This window comes from Podarcis filfolensis (assembly GCF_964270895.1).
Source record: "Podarcis filfolensis genome assembly, chromosome: 10".
Classification (NCBI taxonomy): domain Eukaryota; kingdom Metazoa; phylum Chordata; class Lepidosauria; order Squamata; family Lacertidae; genus Podarcis; species Podarcis filfolensis.
Genome location: NC_139612.1, coordinates 11019255 through 11040902, shown reverse-complemented (window position 1 = coordinate 11040902; position 21648 = coordinate 11019255). Strand labels below are relative to the sequence as shown.

At 41.7% G+C, this 21648-nt stretch overlaps 1 protein-coding gene across 13 annotated transcripts in view; it reads right to left on the bottom strand.

Annotated features, from left to right (window-relative positions):
- Positions 1-21648, bottom strand: part of TAFA5 (TAFA chemokine like family member 5) — a 340202-nt gene that overhangs the window by 13141 nt on the left and 305413 nt on the right. For 5 of the 13 annotated variants that reach the window (XR_014539417.1, XR_014539418.1, XR_014539420.1 and 2 more), the window contains 2 exons: positions 16359-16405; positions 2381-2533 (listed from right to left, as the gene is read on the bottom strand). The exons of 3 other annotated variants lie outside the window; for them this stretch is intronic. Coding sequence is in view for 2 of the 10 variants with exons in the window: in XM_083575380.1 (XP_083431506.1) it covers positions 16359-16405 (47 nt within the window). In the remaining 8 variants the exon portion in view is untranslated. The remainder of the gene's footprint in view (positions 1-2380; positions 2534-16358; positions 16406-21648) is intronic. 5 more of the 13 variants (XR_014539419.1, XR_014539421.1, XR_014539424.1 and 2 more) reach the window with 2 other exon arrangements.

Sequence of the window (21648 nt, the reverse complement as noted above, 5' to 3'; positions counted from 1 at the left end):
TCATGCCTTGGCACTGTGTGGCAGTGGAAAGGCCAGGGAGTAGCCACACAGCTGCAACATTCTCTCCTAGAGCCTGTGGGTTCACACTAAGCAATGGTTTGGCAAGTATGCAGTGCAAACCAGATTACTGTCTTAAAGTCCAAAACATAATGTATTAGCAGCACCTGATTCCTACAAGTTAACTACTCTCATCTAGTACAGTTCTGGCCTTCTTTTTTAAAAAAGCGAACAATTTTCACACATAGACCAGGGCTATGTGCATAAATGCCATGATTTCAGGGCTATAGTCATAATAACTATCTTACTCATTGCCATGGACTTACAGAATGAAGACAATCAGCAGGGGAGATCATATCTTGAGAGACACTTTCACGAGATAATAAACTTGATTCCTAGCTTGCAAATCCCGATTAAAGTCAATCCTGGATAACACTAGCTATGATTAGCATCAGTGCAGATGTTATGCTACACTATGATATCCTGAAAAGGAGGGGAGATTTTCATGGGATGGAGAATGCAAGAGATGGGGTTATGCCTACAATATTGCAGCAGCGATGCCAATTTTCATATTTTATAATCAAACTGCATACCTTCTTCTCTCCATTCAATCCAGTATTCTTATACAATATTTATACACAAATAGTAACCGGATAATAACAAGAGTCTCTCTCTTTTATAACATTTTTAAAAAAGTTCATAAAGGTGCATACACACACACACACACACACACAATTTGTTAATTTCTTGAACAGCAACATTCTGCCCATTCTACTCTTGGGACTTTTGTTAAAACCTGGCAGCGCAATGAGCCAAAAATTCTGACACCTGGAATTTCCTGGGCTGTCTCCAAAGGGAAGGTGGGGGAAAATCTTCCAGCAAACCAAATGCTTTGCCAGAGGTCATCTTTTCTCTGTGCTGGGAGTGGCATTTATGGCAAATAACCCAGACTGCAGCGAAACATTCAGCTATTCAGATTCAGCAGCACCTTCAGAAAGCAATGCTATCACAAACTGTTACAATGTCATCTGTCCTTATAGAACATATCGAGCTTTAGAAATAAGTTCACAATAGCTACTATGTCTGTAATAAAAAGAAAAGAACAGGAGACTATTCATACTAATACATAAGCTAAATCATTTCTCTCCCTCTTCTAGCCATTAAGTCCAATTCTCCTTAGAAAAATGAGTCATAATGCAAAGTTGTTCTAGGTTCCCAAAATTAAAGCAAGACAAAGAAAACTCAGCAGCAAAAAAATATCCGAGGAGGTTGTTTTTATTTGTTTATCTTGCAGTAACTTCAAAGGAACATGTAAAAACAGGACTACACTTGTAATAAGGTTCTTTCACTGATGTTTCCCTTCATATACAGAGGATGTGGGAGTTTCTTCACGGGAATTCCTTAAGTCTTTTTATTTAACTTTTGCAAGGAAATAAACACAATTGTCTTCAAAACCTGGGATGCATCACATTAACGAAAAATGTATAATACAATTGCAACGGTAATTTTCATGCATACTGGATGCAGGTGCAAACACAGATATATGTATACCTGATTCAATACTACTAAGTCCCTTTGAAATCTCCTTCTTAACACATGTCCAAAGTGTCAGGAGATCATGTTCAAGGGCTAGTAAATACCTGGGGCAAACAGGGAGCTCACATTGTCTGGCAACTCAGGAATAGCCTGCTAGCTCAGCAATTCATTGCCCAGAGTAAGTGCTTATGAACACTTACCTTTCCTCTGTAGTTTCTAGAATCACTGAAAACCCAAAGTGCTGTTTGCTCCGATTCAGCTTTAAGAACCGGGTTTTGCGAGGAAAACTCCAGAGGGGAAAAAGGCACTCAGGGATGGAGCTTTAAAGTGTGGACCTGTGTCTGCAAACAGCGGAGCAAAAGGTATGTGTGGGTAAGCCCTACAGAAAAGCAGTATACTGTATTTTTTGCTCTATAAGACTCGCATTTTCCCTGCTAAAAAGTAAGGGGAAATGTGTGTGCATCTTATGGAATGAATGCAGGCTGTGCAGCTATCCCAGAAGCCAGAACAGCAAGAGGGATCGTTGCTTTCACTGCGCAGTGATCCCTCTTACTATTCTGGCTTCTGGGATTCAGAATATTTTTTTTCTTGCTTTCCTCCTCCAAAAACTAGGTGCGTCTTATGGTCTGGTGTGTCTTATAGAGCGAAAAATACGGTATATTGCAGCCTGCAAGAACATGGTACAGAATGCCAGTTATGCATTACCAAAAGAGAGGAAATGAGTCAACACAGAGGAGGGCAAAAGAGGGCACAAACTTGCATAAAAATTCTATGTGTTGATTTTTATGTATAGACACTTATTTGGAAATAACTACTAAAACTTAAATAGAAATACAGGGCATCTCACCATAGTAGCGAAGACTGTGACCGGGTGACCTGTGTTTCTGTTCAGTCTGCTGTCCGGGTGCTAACTGTTGATGTGTAGCTTCAAGGCCCCTCCTGCTCTCCCTTCTTAGGATTCTTTATCTTTAATTCAGACACCTCTTCAGACAGTGAACACCTTTAAACAGAAGACTAACCTATGATATCCCTTCAAAAGGAGGACTGTCGTCTGTAAAGTAGGACACCTGGCTATGCAGCAGGGATGGGTAAATGTGTCCATTTCAGTTTTGTTTCATTTCTCTCTCCCCCCCCCCCCCAGTTTTAAGTTAACCGTATTTCCACATTAGTTTGCATTTTTTTAAAAAATGGTCTCATGTAAATTCATTAGCATTTTCTTGCAGATTTCTCCTAATACAGTCGTACCTCGGAAGTCGAACGGAATCCATTCCGGAAGTCCGTTCAACTTCCAAAACGTTCGGAAACCAAGGTGCGGCTTCCGCTTGGCTGCAGGAAGCTCCTGGAGCCAATCAGAAGCCGCAAAACCCGCGTCGGACGTTCGGGTTCCAAAGAACATTCAGAAACCAGAACACTCACTTCCAGGGTTTGCGGCGTTCGGGAGCCAAAACGTTCGACTTGCAAGGCGTTTGACTTCCAAGATACGACTCTACAAACATTCGTATGCAATATTGTCTAACATACACACTTTCCCCAAGCAATTTTCCCCAAAACAATGCATTTTGTATGTTTTTCCCCACTTATATGTGCACACTGTACTCTGGTGTGTGCATATTCATACACACTGGTGGGCTGGTATACTTCGTTGCAAAATTTGAAGAAGGATGGCTGTGCTTCAGTTTTCGTATTGTTATGGAAAGTGCAAATAAAGTAAGTTTGCCTGTAAATGTGAACTGAATTGAATTTCTCCCGCATCCCTACTTGTCAGGATGGGATCTGTTTTTGTTACCAACTGATGACCAGCAGGAGCAAGAGGTAGTGGGAATGTGGGAATAGAGTTCTGCCTGGTACTGCCTTTACTTCCATCCCCTGGTCATCAACCTTAATGGCACAGGAATCGAGGGCTGAAGCACAATGCTCCCAGTTCAAACCCCACAGTAGAGGGCAACTTGTTACCAAACCTTCATCCAAATAAATACCCATAAACAGGTACAATCTAGTTAACAAGTATTAACATAGATGGGTCCCAAAAGCACTTTTATTCATGAGCTGGGAGTGAGATAAAAGCCATATGGAGGAGGAACCGAGTCTCTAGAAGTAGGGATAAACATAAGGAAATACCGTATTTTTCGCTCTATAGGACGCACCGGACCATAGGAGGGGGAGAACGGGGAGGGGATTCTCCCCCTCTCTGCTCAGCGCCCCTTCAGCGAAGCGGCAGGAGAAACGGAGCCCCTTCCATTTCTCCTCCTGCTTCGCTGAAGGGGCGCTGCGCAGCTCTCCATCTCTGCTGATGCCAGGAGAGTCTTGCTCTCCCGGCTTCAGCAAAAGGAACCCAAAGCCTTCGGAGCGCAGTGCGAGGTCCCGCTGCGCTCCAAAGACTTCAGGCGCACCAATCCCTCTCGCTCTCCAGGCTTCAGCGAAAGCAACGCGAAGCCTCCGGAGCGTAGGGGGAGCTCTCCCTCTGTGCTTCGGAGGCTTCGTGTTGCTATCGCTGAAGCCAAGGAGCCTGCATTTGCTCCACAGGACGAACACACATTTCCCCTTAATTTTTGGAGGGGAAAAAGTGCATCCTATAGAGCGACAAATACGGTAACCTTCCATTTCCCCTACAATTTCATCTGTTTTCTTGAGCAGAATATTATTTTCCCTGACCATTTATTGAAGCAGGCTGTGGAACTATGGAAGCATACCTCACTGTTTAACTATAGGCTGTCTACAAGTTAACAGCTGGTAAGAATGTTACCGATGTCTCATTCAGAAGCAGTCTACAGGGTAAGCTGAAATCTTGTTGGGGGAAATTCAAGCATTTTCATTATTTGGGCTTTAAGAAACACACACACTGTGTCAAAGCATATCAACATGTTATAGTCAACTGAGGAGGTAAAACTCTGCTCAAGCCATATTCCCAGACAAGTTCATTTTCTTACGTGGGTGCATTGCCCCCACTCCATGTATGGAAAAATATCCAATCCTTTAAAGACTCAACTGCAGTCTGAAATAGTACAACCTCGCACAGAGTTATCAACTAACAAGAAGCATAAACCATGAACCAGGGTGGATAAAAATCAATGATTTTTAAAAAGTAATAATTTTAAAAAATCAGATTTTATTGATTTAAATCAGATTTTTTAAATTTTAAATTGAATTTTTAAAATAAAATGCTTTTGGAGGAAAAATCTTTCTAAACACAGTCTTCTATTTAAGTTACATTATAGTCCAATGGCTATTCATCAGAAAATGATTTGTGTGCTGTTTAAAAAACAGCTTAAACACATCAGTTAGCAAACATGGTTACGTATGCTATAATGTTATTGTTTTAGTTAAAGAATTTGTTTAAATTGTGATTAAGGAAATGATTATTTTTCACCTTCCAATAAAGTACAGCAGAAAAGTTTTCCAAATATAAACAGTTAACTTATTGGATCTCACAATAATTTCATCATTATCTGTCTATGTATTTCTAATAGTATTACCAAATCAGTAATTCTTGATATAACTGTAAAAACCACTCTGAAAATTTATTATTCCAAAAATGAAACCTTCATCTTGTTGTAAATATTAAGATGATACCAGCAAGAATTAGTCTTTCTGTTAAATTTTTTTTGATTTAAATCAAGTCTTACTGACTAGTGATTTAAATTGTGATTTAAATCATGATTTAAATCAATTTGATTTTAATGAAACCCACCCTGCCATGAACAGATAAAATGCTGAAAAGTTTCCAATATATATTGATATCAGGACTATCAAGTAGCATCTCTGCATCCATACAACATTTGTTCTATCTACAAATCCATATGAGAGTTTTAAGTTTTGAGCGACAGAAGGAAATGAAACTAATCAGCATTAAATAAACTCAGTTAGAAATCGCAATGGCTAGAAAGGTGATAGAAACTATCATCACAGTGTAGGCTATTATTGGCTTTGTGAAATTAATTGTGAACTTGGGGTAGGGCAATACAAATTAAATTCTTTACTGTTCTAAATAGGATTGACAGTTAATTTCAGCTATGAAGAATGCAAATGAGCATAGTTCAGAAATCACCACGTTCAAAACAGAATCAGTTTTGCTAAGACGTTCTGCTTCCCTGCACCTTACAATATGCAAAATGGCACAGATGCTTGGACAACCATTCTGTGAGGCACAGCAAAGTATCCTAGGTGTGCTTTACAAAGTGCATTCTAGTTCAATAACCTCGTGTGTTGCATGTTAATTCACAAGGGGCACAAATATCATCTTCAGATGCAAGATCTGGTACACCCAGGACGTTGTACGCATGCCACTTTACAGTGTTTCAATGATATATCTCAGGGATGCCCAATGGGTAGATAGTGATACTGGTAGATCACTGGGCCATCACAGGTAGATCACCGGGGTGCCACAGGTATATTGCAGGATGACAGAAAGTGATCACTCGCCCCCCCCAAGAAATATAAAAAATTGTGGCCTCTCTTCCCCCCCAAAATTCAACATTTTGGGCAGTTAGCCACCATCTTGGGTAGATCACTCTCAGTTGTTTTTTTTAGTGGGAGTAGATAGCAGTCAAGGGATGCGGGTGGCGCTGTGGGTTAAACCATGGAGCCTAGGACTTGCCAATCAGAAGGTCAGCGGTTCAAATCCCTGCGACGGGGTGAGCTCCCGTTGCTCGGTCCCTGCTCCTGCCAACCTAGCAGTTCGAAAGCACATCAAAGTGCAAATAGATAAATAGGTACCGCTCCAGTGGGAAGGTAAACGGCGTTTCCGTGCGCTGCTCTGGTTCGCCAGAAGTGGCTTAGTCATGCTGGCCACGTGACCCGGGAGCTGCAAACCGGCTCCCTTGGCCAATAAGGCGAGATGAGCGCCGCAACCCCAGAGTCAGCCACGACTGGACCTAATGGTTAGGGGTGCCTTTACCTTTACCTTTTAGATTGCAGTCTATTGGGAGTTGGACGTGCCTGATATATCTAAAATGAATATCTCACTGTAGCTTTTGCATTTATGGAAGACAAACATTAAAAGCCATGCTTCATCAATCATACACACTTTTGCTAAATTAAAAAGATGAGCTCTTCAAAGGCAAACATGCACTTGACTGGTAATGCCAATGAGGATAAACTACATCTTTTGCAAGTGCTTAGCAGCATCCAATACACCGTGCCCACCAAAAAGCTATGCATGGTATAGAATCACAAAATCATAGATTTGGAAGGGGCCCCGAAGGACATCTAGTCCAACCCACTGCTATGCATCTCTACTAGATCATACATGACAGATGACTACCTAACCTCTGCTTATAAACCTTCAAGGAAGGAGAGTCCACCACCTCTCATGGGAGTCTGTTCCACTGTTGAACATCTCTTCCTGTCAAAAGGTTCTTCCTGATGTTTTGTTGGAATCTCCTTTCTTCTAGCTTGAAGCAATTGGCTTGGGTCCAGAGCAGGAGAAAACAAGCTTGCTCCACTCTCCATGTGACAGCCCTTTAGTTACTTCAAGATGGTTATCATATTACTTCTCAGTCTTCTCTTTACCAGGCTAAACATTCCCAATTCCCTCAACCATTCCTCATAAGGCTTGGTTTCCAGACCCTTGATCAGCTTGGTCGCCCTCCTTGGCACACATTCCAGCTTGTTAATATCCTTCTTAAACTGTGGTGCCCACACAGTACTCCAGGTGTGCTCTGATCAAGGCAGAATAGAGTGTGACTATTACTTCCCTTGACCTGGAAACTATACTTCAGTTGATGCAGCCTAGAATAGTGTTAGCTTCCCCCCCCCCCCCGCACTCTTGATGACTCATATTAAGCTTGTGGTCTATTAAGACCCCTAGGTGCTTTTCACATGTACTATGGCAAGCCAGATATCCCCCATCTTATATTGATGCAGCTGGTTCTTCCTGCCTAAGTGTAGAACCTTACATTTGTTCCTAATGAAATTCATTTTCTTAGTATGGACCCAGTTCTCCAATCTATTAAGATCATCTTGAATCTCAATTCTGTCTTAAGCAACATTGGCTACCCCTCCCTCCCTCTCTCCCCCTTCCTTCCTTCCTTCCTTCAACTATTTTTTGGTGCCTTTGCTCTTTGAACTAAAGGCAACATGTGACTGCGTAAAGCACCTCTTCAGTAGTGGTGGCACTACTCAGAGACCGTATGGTGCCCATATCCTGCTTATGCAAGGTGCCTGCAGCTGATTTTTGCCAGTTTTCTTCTCCCACTTAATGGCACTCCTCTCTCTTCATGACATTCCCCACACCATTCAGAAGGGTCACCCAGGCTTTTCATTTTGCACAGGGAGCTTAAGTGGAAAATCCAACTTCGTACTGAACATCTGGATAGAATGACCCCCTCATGTCTCCACATCTACCCTCACCATTCCTCCCAAAGCAAAAAGAGAGAGCAAGAGCGAGCTGAAAATTCAGGTAGGGGTCTGGTATATCTCTGATGGGATGGGCTCTGAAGAGGACCTCCAATGGCTACAGCCATACCCACCAAGCATTGCTTTTTGTTCTACATCCACTCTTCCGCCTGTTTCAAACATATTTTTCCCATCTCATTTCTCTCAGCATACTGTGAGATCCACTCCTATTTTAGCAGTTCACACATCTCTCATCCTACCTTTTGAAAGTACAATTTAGAAGGCTTTCCACCCCAAGTCTTCTACTTCTTGTAATTCCCAAAGTATTTCTGTGATATGTTTCCAAGAGACGGGCGAGTATGGGTAATACGCTTGCCAAGTATAGCTAAAGGCTTTTTTTTTTTTTAACCACACTCCAGTGAATTTATCTTGATCAACAATGAAATTCTCACATGAATTCTATACTTTGAAGTCTAACATCTCACGAAGGCAACATCACACATGGGTTCTTCACAAATTTACACTTTATTTATTTCCTTACATATATTGTTATTGCTAGACAACAGAACCTGTACATGTGTGTGTGTGTGTGTGTGTGTGTGTGTGTGTGTGTGTTTGAGGCTGCACAAGTGATAGAAAGCATCACTAACAGTCAAAGGATGACCAAGCTAGTAGCTGAGTGGTAAAAGAAGAAAGAGGCCAACAACAAACTCTAATAAATTAATCAGCATGGATAATCATGGATAAAACTAAGATTTTTAATCAGCTACCCTCCGAACATGTGCTGCTGATTTAAGCTTTTGCACATCTTTTAATTTGAAAATTTGGAGTAATAATTCTTCCAAAGACTAAAATCTTGATCACACAACAGTTTTTAATTAATGTCCTCAATGTTTTTACCTGGTGTAGGATTTCTTTTAATCAGTTGACTAAATTATTCCTACTCTGCTAACCCATTTACTTTTAGATGACAGTCCTAACAATCAATCCTTCGGCTTTAACAGTAACGCTATCTTATCTCACGCAGTCGCAACAATGCTGTCAGGTAGCTGGCAGATGGTTGCCCCGAGGGGCACACAAAACTTCACTTGCTGGGAATCTCCACTGTACCTTACAAATCCTGGTGATTAAGGACTTCCGGGTTGGCGCCTCTGGCAATGGCGGAGCTCCTCCAATTGGGAGGAACTTGCTCCGTGGAAAGCAGGGTCTGACCGCCACGGCGAAGGCGGAGACCCACTGAAATCACAGGCGGGAGAGGCTTGTGAACCTGGGATTCAGCTGGCACCTTTTGCGCCTCCCCTACTCGCGGGGAAACCCTGTTTTGGGGATCCGGAGCAACGTGGGGTGAGTGGCGCGGTGCTTCAAATTGACTGCTTCTTTCACGGAGTGAAGCTGCATTGCTGTTGCCGGAGAGCGCTGACTTTTTCCTGTGGACAATTGGATTTTAAACAACTACCCGTGAGTAGAACGGAAAATTGGATCTTTAAATATCTTAATTTGGCACCGAAACGGGAAGGTTTTAAACAGGAAGTCCGCCTTCCTCTTTTGTAAATAGATTGAAGCAAAGACGTTACAAGCTAAAGCCTCGGAAAGCCTTTGGCAAAGGATTAAATTTCCATCGGTTAAAATTAGCAAACCCCCCTTGGAAGCAGGAGAAGAGGGGGGAAATTTCGGACCTAGCGAGCCTGCAGGACAGAGACTGCTCTGAACCTGGAAATGGGCTGCCAGAAAGAGTGACGTTTTGGGAGAGTTCATTTGACTGTGAACAGAACGTATTTGACAGTTAGCTAAATAAGAGAAATATGCTGTTTCCATTGTCCTCTTCTGCGTTTAAAAAGGAGGAAAAGTAACTGAAAATTGAAACTATCTTTATTGCTTGAGTTGTGCTTGAAAGGATTGATACAAGTGGAGACTGTTTCCCTCTAGAGGGAGCTTTTGAAACTGTTACAGGAGTGTAACTGGGGAATCTCCAGCTGCAAGATAAGAAATTGTGAGAACCAGGGATTGACCTTGGACCATTTAAAAATGTTGACAGGAGATGCCATAGTGACTGCATTATGTAAGATAAGCTATTCGCTGGAACAGCTTCACAAGAAGACGGATGATGACTACTAAAATTTACAATTTGGGACAAATAGTGATTAATTTGAGACAAAAAGTGAACACCAACACAGAAATTATTCAGGACTTGGTACAGGAATCTACTTTGGCAGGACAAATTGTGGAGGAGAAGGAGAAAGCTGTTGTTGTCGAATCTAAAGTAATACAAGCGGGATCTTCAGCCTTACAGAAGCAAATTGAGGATTATAAGCTGAGGCCTTTTATGATTGAATCTAGAAAAAGTCAGATTTTGAGGATCGGAGCCCGGCTTGGACTGGAGAAGGAAAGTTGGAAAGATCCCTCTACACAGGGATTAATGGACTTTTGGGATATGGACTTGGGTCAGGAGGAGATTGAAGCTCTGGGGGCCTTTGGATTTGGAGGAAGCTTGAAACATGTCCTGAAATACTTTATGGATCTTAATTTTAACTACGGAAATTTGGCTGACCTGTCGAGAAGGAATAAAAGCATTGTTAGGTTGGAGTCTCCCCGAGATCTGCTCTTTAGCATTAAAGAATATGAAGAAGACCTGCAGAAGGGACTTGGAAAAGAGTTAAGAGCCTCGGACATAAGATCTCCAGGTTGATGGACTATATGGAATTGACAGAAAGGACTGGCAGAATCCGAGACCAGGGAGAAGAGATGGTGGAAGAAGATTGGAAAATTTAAAGTTTATTTATAGAAATACTGTAAAATTAATGAGTGATAGAAAAATGTTGGAATGAAATTTTATGGCCTTAGTAGAAATGTTATAAGGAGTTAAGCATATACAAGTATTTTAGCTTTAATGGAAAATAAGGTTAAAAATATGTTAAGATATTTATAATATGACAGAAAATAGAGAAAGATGGAAAGGATTTGCTGAAACAATTAATAGAAGTGGAACACAAAAAGGGAGGTGAGAGGAGGTCGATGAAACAAGGGAATGAAAGATAGAGTATGGAAAAGGTGAGACGTATGTTTTTAAATTGTTTTTGTTTTGTTTTGTTTAGGGTTAGGATTAGGGATAGGGTTTTGTTTAGTTTAATGTGTTTAGTTTAATGTGTTAAGGTTGTGTTTTGTATTGTTTATATTTTGTATTGTATTGTTCTTTTCTTTTCTCTTTTGTCTTTTCTTTCTTCTCTTCCTTTTTTGTAAGCTTTAAAAGTAATAAATATTATTTTTTAAAAAAAACAAATCCTGGTGATTTAGCTATACATTTGCCATCCGCACAAGTTTTATTAGCTGGGAGCTGGGAGACAATGCATGAGAGGCACCTGAATATGATGATGAGGATAAAAAACAACTCTAGTGTAATAATGAAACTTCAAACTGTAACAAATTAATCCTAGTGTCAGGAGCAACCACAACAAACGCCTAGGAACTCTTAATTTTGTGTGCAGTTGCCACTGGAACTGTAATTTGGAGCATTTTCCCAGACGCTTGTTGTTGTTTAGTTGTTTAGTCGTGTCCAACTCTTCGTGACCCCATGGACCAGAGCACGCCTGAAACTCCCGTCTTCCACTGCCTCCCACAGTTTGGTCAAACTCATACTAGTAGCTTCGAGAACACTGTCCAACCATCTCGTCCTCTGTTGTCCCCTTCTCCTTGTGCCCTCAATCTTTCCCAACATCAGGGTCTTTTCTAGGGAGTCTTCTCTTCTCATGAGGTGGCCAAAGTATTGGAGCCTCAGCTTCAGGATCTGTCCTTCCAGTGAGCGCTCAGGGCTGATTTCCTTCAGAATGGATAGGTTTGATCTTCTTGCAGTCAATGGGACTCTCAAGGGTCTCCTCCAGCACCATAATTCAAAAGTGCCAATTCTTCGGCGATCAGCCTTCTTTATGGTCCAGCTCTCACTTCCATACATCACTACTGGGAAAACCCAGATGCTAAAGTGTTCTAAATTTTGGATTGGTCCTGCCCAGTGGCGTAGCGTGGGTTGTCAGCACCCGGGGCAAGGCAAGTAATTTGTGCCCCCTAACCCGTGGATTTGCGCCCCCTAACCCGTGGATTTGCGCCCCCTACCCTAACCCCTAGATGTTGCGCCCGGTGCGCCCGGCCCCCCCTGCACCCCCCACGCTACGCCACTGGTCCTGCCCACCCGGGCTGATCAGTGAGTCGCCCTAGTCAAGAAGAGCTATAAAAGCTTCATATTTGGAATAGGATTTTAGGGCTAGCCATAACAATCTGGGTTATCAAACCGTTTTTGATACAGTATAAACCAGAAGCAGTCGCATTTATCATGTTACCTTCTTTCACACAAAAAAAAGGCAGGTGCGATTTAAAACTGTTTGGATATGGCTGAATAGCTATCAAGAGCTGCAGCTGGCCTGACAAATTATCTATAGCTTTCAAGAAATGCTCTCCACCTACAGCCATGCTGTTTTTACTTTTAAGGCTGTAATAAAAAGCAGCTTGTTCCTGTGAAAATGTCGTTTGCTTTATGTATCTTTCTTAACAGAAGAAGAATGTTAAAAGCATTTCACCTGCCAGTAACTTAAAACTGTGGACACAGAGCATGGAAGCAGAAGTAAATAGTTTTATGAGTTTAAACTACATCCAGGTTGATAAATAGTAAAAGCACGCTCCCTCCCCCTTTGTTATGAAGAGATGCCTTATTTATCAACCCTGAACATAGGTCATTATACTGACTGAGACCATGAGTTCTTCTATTCTAGTAGCAACAGTTCATTCTCAACTGGCAACAGTTTTCAATGGTCTGTTCCTGTTCTGCTTAAGGACATATGTTTACCGTTTCCTTAAGCAGAACTCTTTGCTTCGTCTTTCACGAATGTTCCAATTGAACAGTTGAAAAAAGGCTAACATCTGCAAATGCCTGCCTCCATCATCTAATGACATTTCCTACCAGCAAACCTAACACCTTACTGCATTATGTGTGATGGCTGCACAGTAAACACAATAAACTGAACTGAACTCCGAGGATTCTGGAGGGCATCAGAGCATTCTCTGGCAAAAGAGAGTCAGGGTAGAGGCAGGAAATGGTTCCCCTAGCATCTGGAACTGAATTCTCTCCAATTATTTCTGTTCCTTGGACATGAAGACATGCATAAAGGCACATGCCCCAAACAAGCCTGCTGATAATTTCTTTAAAACATCATAGAAGGTGAAAAAATATACTATGCTCCTATGAACAGCAACAGAAAGCTGGAATTTGCAGATTAGAACCCTTGGTTTGCAGGTAATCAAAATTCACAATGGGCCTGGTATTATTATATTATATTATATTATATTATATTAATTATATTATATTATATTATATTATATTATATTATATTATATTATATTATATTATATTATATATTTATTTTTATTAAGTACAAATTAGAAAACATGCATATTTACAACAAAAGAAAATACAAAAGAAAAAGAAAATACATATAATCAAGGAAAAAATTAGAGAATACTTTGTCTCTTTTCATATTTACAGTTATTTATACCTCTATAAAATGCTGTTCACAATAAAGGAGTGAAATGAAAGATAAGATATCAGAAAAAAGGAAAAAAAGAACAAAGCAAAAATAAAGAACTAAAAGAAAAAGATTATAGGTGAAAATTTTTAAAAGTAGATAAGTATTCACTATACATAGCTGTTTCCCATCTATATTTATATTCAATGGTATAATCTCAACTTGTCCTTATCTACCTTAAAAAGTGTTTTGTTTTGTTTTAAAAGACTTCCACCATTTGCCTCGTGCATTTTTAATAATCCATTCGTCAGATCCTCTGTTCTTCATATTTTCCCTTTGGATTTCCTTAATGTCTCACTTTGTATTTTTTATATTACGCACAAGATTATTCTAAACCTGGTATTATTATTATTATTATTATTAGTAGTAGTAGTAATTTTATTATGTGTGTACATAACACTGTGTCCATGGCATTCTACATAATGCAATCAAAAGAAGACAAAAGGAATGTAAATGATATACCTTTGGCGAACAGATTTTATCTCAATTTTGGCGTGGAAATGCAGGCTGACTTGTGAAACGTGATCTGGATAGAGTGAAAGCTACAGTACATTTACGAGGATAGCTGGTATCAAGAGCAAGCACTGAAAGAAATGCCACTCTGTGACACAGGGTGATATGTTAATAGTAGGGAACAAATAATGGGATTTCTGTGCAAACCTCCACCATAGAACATGACCTATATAGGGTATGATTGGAATTGCATTTATACAGTCAAATGTGAAATATTCCATCTTGGTTACAAGCTGGGGAGCTGCGTCAGTACTAATGTCCAATCTCACTTGCGTAATGACACACAAATTCAACTGAATCCAACAATATTCTGAACTGATGGTTTGCCATGGAAAAGGAAACATAGCATCTTAGGTAAAGGAAATGGAAAACTGTGCAAACTATGAGTCGCACCGACAGAACTAGTGTTGGGAAGCTGATCAAGGAATGTTACTACCAGGATGGTCTGTTAGAGCAACCAGGGCTCAGCCCTATCAAGTAAAATGCACAACATTGAGAGAGAGAGAGAGAGAGAGAGAGAGAGAGAGAGAGAGAGAGAGAGAGAGAGAGAGAAATGAGTCTGCAAACACATTTTTGTCAGAATGGCTGGACCACTCTCTCTTTTAACATTCAAAGATTCAGCTGATGTATGGAAGTGAGAGCTGGACCATAAAGAAGGCTGATCACCAAAGAATTGATGCTTTTGAATCATGGTGCTGGAGGAGACTCTTGAGAGTCCCATGGACTGCAAGAAGATCAAACGTATCCATTCTTAAGGAAATCAACGCTGAGTGCTCACTAGAAGGACAGATCCTGAAGCTGAGGCTCCAATACTTTGGCCACCTCATGAGAAGAGAAGACTCTCTGGAAAAGACCCTGATGTTGGGAAAGATGGAGGGCACAAGGAGAAGGGGACGACAGAGGACGAGATGGTTGGATAGTGTTCTCGAAGCTACCAGCATGAGTTTGACTAAACTGCGGAAGGAAGTGGAAGACAGAAGTGCCTGGTGTGCTCTGGTCCATGGGGTCACGAAGAGTTGGACACGACTAAACAACAACAAATCCCCCTCAGATGTTATTAGACACAATGGAAAATGGGCAAGCAAACAGATGACAGGCAGCGCTCTCTGACTTTCTTAGGCTGCAATGACTTGAACTTATCCAAGCAATAGTGGCAAGGGGAATTTAAATAGTAAGTACTGTGCTCAGAGTTGGAGAGAATGTGTATTACTTTATCCTGTTCAGGTGCTGGGCCTTTGCTTGTCTTTAGAAAATGCTGAACCAGAACTCAACCTGGAATCAGCCCTTCTAGGCTAGACAAGATAAAAAATAAACCTGAGATTTTTAAGAATAGAACGCTGGCAAAGTTACTATTAAGATACATTTATTTGTTTTAATGTACTTTTATCCCTCATTTCTTCCAAAGAGCACAAGGTAGTGTACATGGCTCTCTCTCTTGCCATTTATTTCTCATAACAATCCTGTGAGATAGTTTAGGCCAAGCGATAATGACTGGCCCATGGCTACCCAGTGAGTTTCATGGCCAAGTGGCATTTGAACTTCTAGGTCTCCGAGGCTGGCACTCTAACTACTACTACAACTGCTTAAATATGTTCCCACTGTAGTTATCTATTTAAATATGTATAAACTGCACTTCCTTATAAGATACGAACCAGTCAACAGGTATACTACTTAAAATATGTAGCCTCCTACTGCTATTTAAGGGATGCGGGTGGCGCTGTGGGTTAAACCACAGATCCTAGGACTTGCCGTTCAGAAGGTCGGCGGTTCGAATCCCCACAACGAGGTGAACTCCCGTTGCTCGGTCCCTGCTCCTGCCAACCTAGCAGTTCGAAAGCACGTCAAAGTGCAAGTAGATAAATAGGTACCACTCAGGCGGGAAGGGAAATGGCTTTTCCGTGCGCTGCTCTGGTTCGCCAGAAGCGGCTTAGTTATGCTGGCCACATGACCTGGAAGCTGTATGCCGGATCCCTCGGCCAATAAAGCGAGATGAGCACCGCAACCCCAGAGTCGGTCACGACTAGACCTAATGGTCAGGGGTCCCTTTACCTTTACCTTTACTGCTGTTTACTTGCAATTTGATTTCCCACCACAATTTAGTACAGTGGTACCTTGGTTTACACTCATAATCCGTTCCGGAGGTTCGTTTGTAAACCAAAACAACAGGTTGTAACCCAAGGCACACTTTTGCCAATGGGGCCTCCCAAAAAAATTTGTTCGTAATCCAAAAAAAAGGTTGCAAACTGGGACATGCACTTCTGGGTTAAATGTGTTTGTAATTCAAAAAGTATGCAAGCCAAGACGTATGCAAACCAAAGTACCACTGTAATTCTCTTTTCATTACAGGGTTCATTTTAACATATAACATGGATTAAAACTGGGTTTTTTTTCTTTTCTTTAGATTTTGCTTACCTCCAAATGCAATTATATTCAGAGAAGTTTTTGTCATCATAGTTACGCTGGAAAAAAGGAGAAACATTGCGAGTGTATGGAAGAAGCAGCCAATTTTCATTGAGCGTCCATCTAGTTCAAATAAACTTTTATGGAAGATTCAGTGTGGCAGCCTATATCTCCATCAAATCGCCAACAGGCACACCCCCTATCCTGCTGGTGAGAACTCTGAAAAGCGGAAATTTGCCTGCTCCTTTTCTCAGTATTGTGGGGTATCAGGCCCCCTTTATTCCTGCATCAGGGCCGGCTGAAACCTTGCTTCAAAAGATACCCATTCTCGTCAAAAGAAGCAATTTCCATTTCCTTTTTGAACTTATTCTGCAGGAGGAGCTGTGCCCCCTGGGCACTGCTGGGCAAAATGCCCATTGCAGTTATCTCTAAAGCTGTTCCCAGGGCTCCTTGTACCTCTTTTAAACATTATTAAAGAACGGCTCTATCAGGAACTCTGCGCTCCATTATTAATTGAAGTGCCCTGCTTCCTCCCTTGCTGTTATTGTACTAAAACCTCATGTCACACTTATTTATTTAGCTTTCCCTGCTCTGTTGTGCTGCGTATCGACATATGCTCAGGGAGAAAAGAGAATGATCCGGTCGGAATTTGTGGGCTGGAATTCTACTTTCTGTTTGCGCGGCGCGACAGCATTTACAGTCCCCTCCCCTCCTTGTCCTACTTCAAATGAGATGCTCAGGTCAACATTGGAGGAGACACCCACAGTTCTGTGCAGTTCAACAGGGAGCTGCCCTAATCGCTTATGGAGAGAAGTGTGGGAAACACAAGATCTTAAAAGCAAGACTGTAATTGAGGGGAGCCAGAGGCAGAGCAAGGGGGTGCGGTGGGTGTGGTCTGCCCTGGGTGTCACCACTGAGGGGGGTGACAAAATGCCAGGGGGCACTCACCGCGTGGCCTGCGGCATGCCCGAGCCACGCATCTCTCCTGTGAGAGATGCAGTAGATTAGATAATAATAATAATAATAGGCGGCTTCCAACAAAAGATTAATAACAATACAGCACCAGACATTAAAAACTTCCCTAAACAGTTGTCTTTTCAAAGTAAAATAGTTGTTTATTGCCTTGACATCTGCTGGGAGGGCATTCTATAGGGAGAGCGCCACTACCGAGAAGACCCTCTGCCTGGTTCCCTGTAACCTGGCTTCTCGCAGTGAGGGAACCGCCAGAAGGCCCTCGGCGCTGGACCTCAGTGTCCAGGCTGAACGATGGGGGTGGAGACACTCCTTCAGGTATACAGGACCTGTTAAGTTTTACCTGCCCACACATGCGTTTGAGACTTTTACATGTTTTCCTTGTTATGTTTTAATAAATATAGCCTTCCTACCAGTACCCGTTGCTGAATCATCACCTTGGGTTTGGGGCAAAGTCAGTTGGTAAAAAACAATTATTGAGCTGGACAGCCCAATGGATTAACTTTGTATAAGGCAGCATTCTCCAACCAGGTTGTCCTCCATATAATTTGGACCAGAACTCTAGAGGGCCCCAGGTTGGAGAAATGTACAGTGGACCCTCGGGTTACGTTACCTTCGGGTAACGTAACTTTCGGGTTGTGAACACAGCAAACCTGGAAGTGTATACTTCCAGGTTTCACTGCGCACGCATGCGCAGATGTGTTCTGCATGCTTCACACATGCGCAGAAGTGTACTAATGCACTGTGCATGTGCGCAGAAGCGGCACCTCATGTTGTGAACTTTTCAGGGTACGTACGGACCCCCGGAACTAATTAAGTTCATATCCGGAGAGTCCACTGGACTGGAGAAAAGTCTAGTAAAATGTATATGTTCCTGTGTATGCTGATCTATCCATAAAAAATAAAGCTTATTAAGAGTGATAGCCAACATTAGGCATACTCAGTTGATATCAATGGATGCAAGTAAGTTGTCAATTGTTTTCAGCGGGCCTACTCTTGAGTTTGACTTAATCGGATACCACCCTAAGGATTTGTTTTTTTCATAAATTTATAGGAACCTGCAGCCTCTAATAAGCAGTAATTGCCATTTGTACTTCCAAGAAAATCTATTTTGTGAGTGAACCTGCAGATTTAAAAAGCTTCAGTTTCGCACAGAAAAAAAGGATGAGGTTAAGGAGCAAATAGGAATACAATAAGAAGCTATTGTGCAAAACATTATGACTGAGGTACAAAGAACCACGTGATTCGTTTTGCATGCCCAAAGGGCTTGTAGGAACAGCTGTCTTTTACTCCAAAATGCAAAGCACTTTTAAAACTGAAAGCAGCATCCAAATGCAGCAGCTCTTCTGATCCCAGCCAGTGAGATCAGATAACCCAAACTCTGAATCACATTAGATTACCAGAGCTCATTAGTTTACCTCTTCTCTACCCTGACATGGCAGGAAAAGGCAAAAAAATAAGTGAAATGGACACTCAGCTCCATTGCTATTGATTCACTCAGCTGCCTTGGAGGAAATGGAGCCTGTGCCCTTTTCACTTCTTTTCCTTTCCTGTTATTCCAAGCAAGGCAGAATTCTAAAAACTCCACTTTCCCTCCCTCAGGGCAAAAGAAGACAGAGCAAGTTAAATGGCAAATACACAATCCCTTCATCAGTAGGATTTGGGAGTCTTTAACATCTATGAGTGATCCAGTTTCAATTGGACTGGTTTAAATTTAATCAATAGCTCAAAGTTAGGTATAAATGCTGCTTTTATCAGTAAGATGATGACAAAAACTGTTGATGGCAGTATTCTCCAAACTACTACAGGATGCAGTAAAGTATATGTATATTAAACCACAAAGGCATTGCCATCTAGCTACCTTCATTGGTCTGATGGAAGAGGAAAACACTTCTAAATAAAAAGCAAAATCTCATCTACATATGTAGCAATGCGGTTCTCAACCTGTGGGTCCCCAGATGTTGTTGGACTACAACTCCCATCATCCCTGAGCTCTGGCCTTGCTAGCTAGGGGTGATGGGAGTTGTAGTTCAACAACATCTGGGGACCCACAGGTTGAGAAAGGCTGAATTATAAGTGCTTGTGCTTGATGATGAAAACAGAGAGGAAGGCAATGGATGAATGAAGAGCATATATCAACAGTGGCTTTGTGAATGTTTTATTAGTCATATTAGGTAATCTGGTGTTCCTGTTGAACTTCTTCATCAACACAGAGTGTGCGCAGCGAATGGAGCGTAGAAATAAAAAGCTGTCCAGAATATCTTTTCTTAAATTTTATTTTTGAAAACATAACCACCAAATGCTGCAAGCCAACACTCCTCCTCACCAGCAACTTACAAGACATTTGATCAAACTATAGTTTCAACCAATTATCCCATCACATCCCTTCCCACACCCAGTGCAGAAAGTAACTTCCCTTTTAATTAGGCAAAAAGTCGAGAGACCACGGATGTGCAGCTAAGCAGGTCAAACTGCAAGCATACACCTCTGAAACCAACCTGGTTTCTGAGTAGCATTATTGACCACATTATTGAGGAGAAGATGGTGAAATGCAAACAGGGGACACAGAAAGGGCTGAACTCCTCAATGCCTTCTTTGCCTCAGTCTTCTCCGATAAAGAAAACAATGCCCGACCTGAAGAATTTGGAGCAAATGATTCAGCAGAGGAAACACAGCCCAGAATAACTAAGGAGATAGTACAAGAATACTTGGCTAGTTTAGATGTATTCAAGTCTCCAGGGCCAGATGAACTGCATCCAAGAGTATTAAAAGAACTGGCAGATGTGATCTCAGAACCACTGGCAGTCATCTTTGAGAATTCCTGGAGAACAGGCGAAGTCCCGGCAGACTGGAGGAGGGCAAATGTTGTCCCTATTTTCAAAAAGGGGAAAAGAGAGGACCCAAATAAAGCACATCCAAGTGCAAGTAGATAAACAGGTACCACTCCAGCGGGAAGGTAAACGGCGTTTCTGTGCGCTGCTCTGGTTTGCCAGAAGCAGCTTAGTCATGCTGGCCACATGACCCGGAAGCTGTATGCGGGCTCCCTTGGCCAATAAAGCGAGATGAGCACCGCAACCCCAGAGTCGTCCGCGACTGGACCTAACGGTCAGGGGTCCCTTTACCTTTACCTAGCTATGTATTCAAAATTAACTATTTTATTGTTAAACATTTGTTTTGCAAACTCCAAACGTAACCATAATGTTCTGGTACGTCGTGTATTGCTCTCCAATGTCAAAATGGCTGTCCTACTCTATCGCTTCTCAGCCTTTTGGCTAAGATCAAGTGCAAAATGGCTGTCCTACTCTGGGAATCAATGGGCATGGGTACTGGAAATTTTACTTTTATTTTTAGGTCCACAAACAACTGCAAAAACCATTCTATGTCTCCGATAGCTTGAGAGCATGCACAAAGCTCGCTTTCCGTGTCTGACAGACAAATTATGTTCTGCCTGCACGATTTCCATGTGGAATGTGAAACACAAGAGCAGTCAAGCACAGCATTCCTAGAGTGAACATGTTTACACATGGGGAGGGATGTTTGTCCAGCCAGCAGGTAAATTTCCTGTTTCCTTCTGGCCTGGGACAGACTTCCTCTGCATGTGACTAGAGGTGGGTGTGGCCTCACCTGTGCAGGTAATGACAAAAGCACAGGGCAGGGCAGCCATCTCTTTCTCTTTCACCACATGCATCGAAGAAGCAACATCTACTGAGCCAAAGATGCCCTGTTGGCTTCCAGCCAAGAGAGGACAAAGGGACTGTCTTCTTAAGAGATAGATTCAAAGTGTATGTTACTTCATTAAGCTAAGTCTGCCTTCTGGGATCTGACTGTGAACAGAATGTGAGTAAACTCTTTTTATACTTTTGTAAAAGACTGTGTCGTCTCTTCTATTTTATGAGGGAATAAAGGGAAAATACCAGAACAGTTATTATAGAGGCTTTAGCAAGCCTGAGCAAACACAGCCGTTGCAAACTTAAAATAAAGGGGAATGTTACTTTGCTGATATTGTGGAACTTGTTAACACAAGTTGAATAAGGATATAATCAGACAATATATCCTCTCCTGCATCCCTGAACATTCCCACATTCCACTCAAATGGGCCTTCATTGTATCTGTAAACAAAACCGGACACACCTTTATATTTGAATTGCTAAGACGCATGAGATGCGGCACAAATGATATCAAAACCCGTGTCATTGTGCGCCCTAAAATGTAACCTAATGCAGTGTGTGCTTCAGGTAAAACACCACTCTTTTTAAGGTTCGAAAACACTGCTTGGTTGGGCTCTTAACAAATTTGGAAAGAAAATTAAAATGAAATGATATGTCTGGTC